The 2,816-nt window shown below is 36.6% G+C and overlaps 1 protein-coding gene across 1 annotated transcript; it reads right to left on the bottom strand.

The window, feature by feature from the left end:
• Positions 1-1,242: 1,242 nt before the first annotated feature.
• On the bottom strand, positions 1,243-2,527 carry LOC113283119 (protein LIGHT-DEPENDENT SHORT HYPOCOTYLS 3-like). Its single transcript, XM_026532273.1, has one exon. The coding sequence runs from the start codon at positions 2,289-2,291 to the stop codon at positions 1,701-1,703; it is 591 nt and encodes a 196-aa protein (XP_026388058.1). The 5' UTR covers positions 2,292-2,527; the 3' UTR covers positions 1,243-1,700.
• Positions 2,528-2,816: the final 289 nt, after the last annotated feature.

Raw genomic sequence — 2,816 nt, 5'->3', positions numbered from 1 at the left:
CGGGTGTTATTTCAATGCTTGTAATAACTCTATCGTTTATTCTGTCTGAGAATCAGACTGCCCTGAGTCTGTATTGTGTGTGCCTTTAGTCTTTATGTCCGTACAGGTTGAGTGTGGTGTGACAGCCTGTAATGTCTTGTATCTTTATAAGAAGGATGTTTCCTTCTCTGGTTGGTTAGTGAGAATTAATCCTTGAGCTTTGTTCTAACTCAACTACGAGGATGAAATCCTCGCTGAAAATAAGTACAAAAACGAAGTTCAAATCCTCAGCTTACTAGGTTTCATAAGAAAAATTCTAATAGAATATATTCTTCAAATTTCGGGTCCATCTTTAGTATTTTATATAAATAAAACACTCTTGCCCATTCCTATTTTCCCTCTCACCATTACACTCAGGCGTTCCCCTGTCCTACATGGCACTACTGTAGATACGGTAGGATAACGTTTCATCGGAGTCAGCCTTAGAACCCTTCAGATGGCTGTACCAGGTAGATTTTGGTTTGGACAAAAATGACTCGGTTTATACTTGACCAAGCAGACCACATAAGAAGAGACAGGCTAGCTAAAAAATACTCTTGTGTCGTTGTGGAGTAAAAAATCTAGAATTAACCAAAAATAAATCCACTGATCATGCATCGAAAAGGTCTAAAAATCAAAAGTGCGAGCACTAGCAAACCTAACATAACCTGCCATGAAAAGATCATACATAAGAGATTCCTCCTCATTTATGAATAGCGGACAAAGAGAAGACTCAATTGCATTTTTTGGCCTTCTATATTGACCTCTTCTAAATCTCTGTTTGAGAAGATAAAATATCTTTCCGTTGAAAGAAATTCAATACCTAAATAAATAGATCAGCCCCCCTATTTTACTATCCAAAACAGATAACTTACTTTTGCCATGTTTTTCTTACTTTGTCTGCCATTTCAGTGAAATGAAGTAGTGACATAATATTCTATATATCATTTGATTAGACAGGTTTCAATTCGAGCAAATTAAAAATAAAAAAAATAGCTAACAGGAACGTCGATCATAATACCAAGATATTTTCTGTAGAAAATTACAGGCAACTTGGAAATTTCTTGATAATTAACCCTGGACAAATGATACACTGCAATATTAATTTGAAGAATTGACAACTTTTGAAGAAATGCTGTTGCACATATATATCGTGTAAAGATAAAGCAAGATATGATATATGAAATGCTTTGACCATTACAATAAAATAATACAAGAAAAACAGAAAGAAGAAATGATCATCATGATCTGCAAATCGTATTCATATTTGAAAAAAAGGTACAGATCTATGAGCTATCCATTGGATACTCACAGTGATGAACCACAAGTACTACTACTACTACAATTTAGTAAATTCTTACTAACAGCTACTTTAAATCCTACTTTAACCACTACTACCGCTATTTAACTCTACTCTAACTGCTACTGTTGGCATCAAAAGGAAAAAAGTAACCATATTAGGGTTTCAACAAAAACATAAAAAAGAAGAAAGAAAATAAGAGATAAGAGTTCTTCATAGGGTTTCAACAATATTCATGCTTAAGGACTTTGAATTCTGAAGCTTAAACTATGGACTCGGAGAATAGCTAGCTAAAATAATTAAGTAACTAAGATAAAGAGATTAGATCCCTTAACTAAATTGTAGAAAGTAGAAACCACTCTCAGCAGTGGAGATTGATGAACTAGATAGCATCAGGAGGTGGTAAAGACAACTGTGATGATGTTGAAGTTTCCTGTTGCTGTGGCAATTTGTTCTTATTTCTTTTCTTCTTCTCATAACTAATACCTCTAGATTTAGCTTGAAACTCACGAACTTCACGTAAGAAAAGTCTAACAGCTCGAGTACCAAATGGATTAGCTTCAGGCTTACCTCCATGTTCTTCAAATGCAGCCCTAAGTCGACCGATGAGTGCATCAAGACTACCCCAAGCTTGGCGAAGTGGACAAGGACATGGAGCTGGTGGATTTGGATGACCAAAGAAAGGGCAGATCTGAATATGAACTTTAGTTTTACCAAATTGATCAAGATACCGAAGGAATTCTAGAACATGAGCACCACTGCATCTAGACAAGGAAAGTGGAGGTCTGTGATTCCTTAGGTATTGTCCGAAAGTGTTCCAGTCACGACGCTTTTGATTTTCATATCGGTTTGAAGAAGCAGGAGCAGCAGCAGAAGAAGATGAAGAACTTCCAATATTCATGGAGTCGGTACTGCTGTTGGACATGGCGTTTTGATCAGTGGTTGCATCATCTCCTCCTGCTTCCGTGCCCATGGATGAAATGATCGGTGTGTACTTCTTGGATCGTGAAGCCAACTAATAGTGAGAATTAGCTAGCTACCTTGATTGTGATGTTACTCTGCTTACACTGTTGTTTTCATTTTTTAATTTATTTTCACTTCTAGGGTTTGTGGTTTTTTAGTATCTCTTTTAGGGTTTGCTTTGGTTCCTTGTTTTAAATGTTTAGAAGTAGAATTGTTGACCGATTAAATTGTACACCACAAAATTTAAAAATGATGTACTTGAGTTCTGTTTTCATGATTATAACTTGGTATAAGAGAGATCACTGAGAAATACTATTTGAAGACGAGGCAAAGAGTTGATAGTCACATGACAATAGCTGGGAAGCAAGGAGTACTCTTTGAAAATAGTGGCATGTCCACATCCGCGCGTGTCATCCAAAGACACACCATGGATCACGGGCCAAACCAAGGGCGGAGCCAGGGAATTCAGTGTTGGGTCAACAAATATTTAGTTATACCCTACAATTTGCACCTCTAAGCTCAAACCTATTCTTAC

The sequence above is a fragment of the Papaver somniferum genome, chromosome 5 (genome assembly GCF_003573695.1).
Source record: "Papaver somniferum cultivar HN1 chromosome 5, ASM357369v1, whole genome shotgun sequence".
NCBI lineage: Eukaryota > Viridiplantae > Streptophyta > Magnoliopsida > Ranunculales > Papaveraceae > Papaver > Papaver somniferum.
Note: the sequence above shows the minus strand (reverse complement) of the source record. Positions and strands in the feature narration are given on the sequence as shown.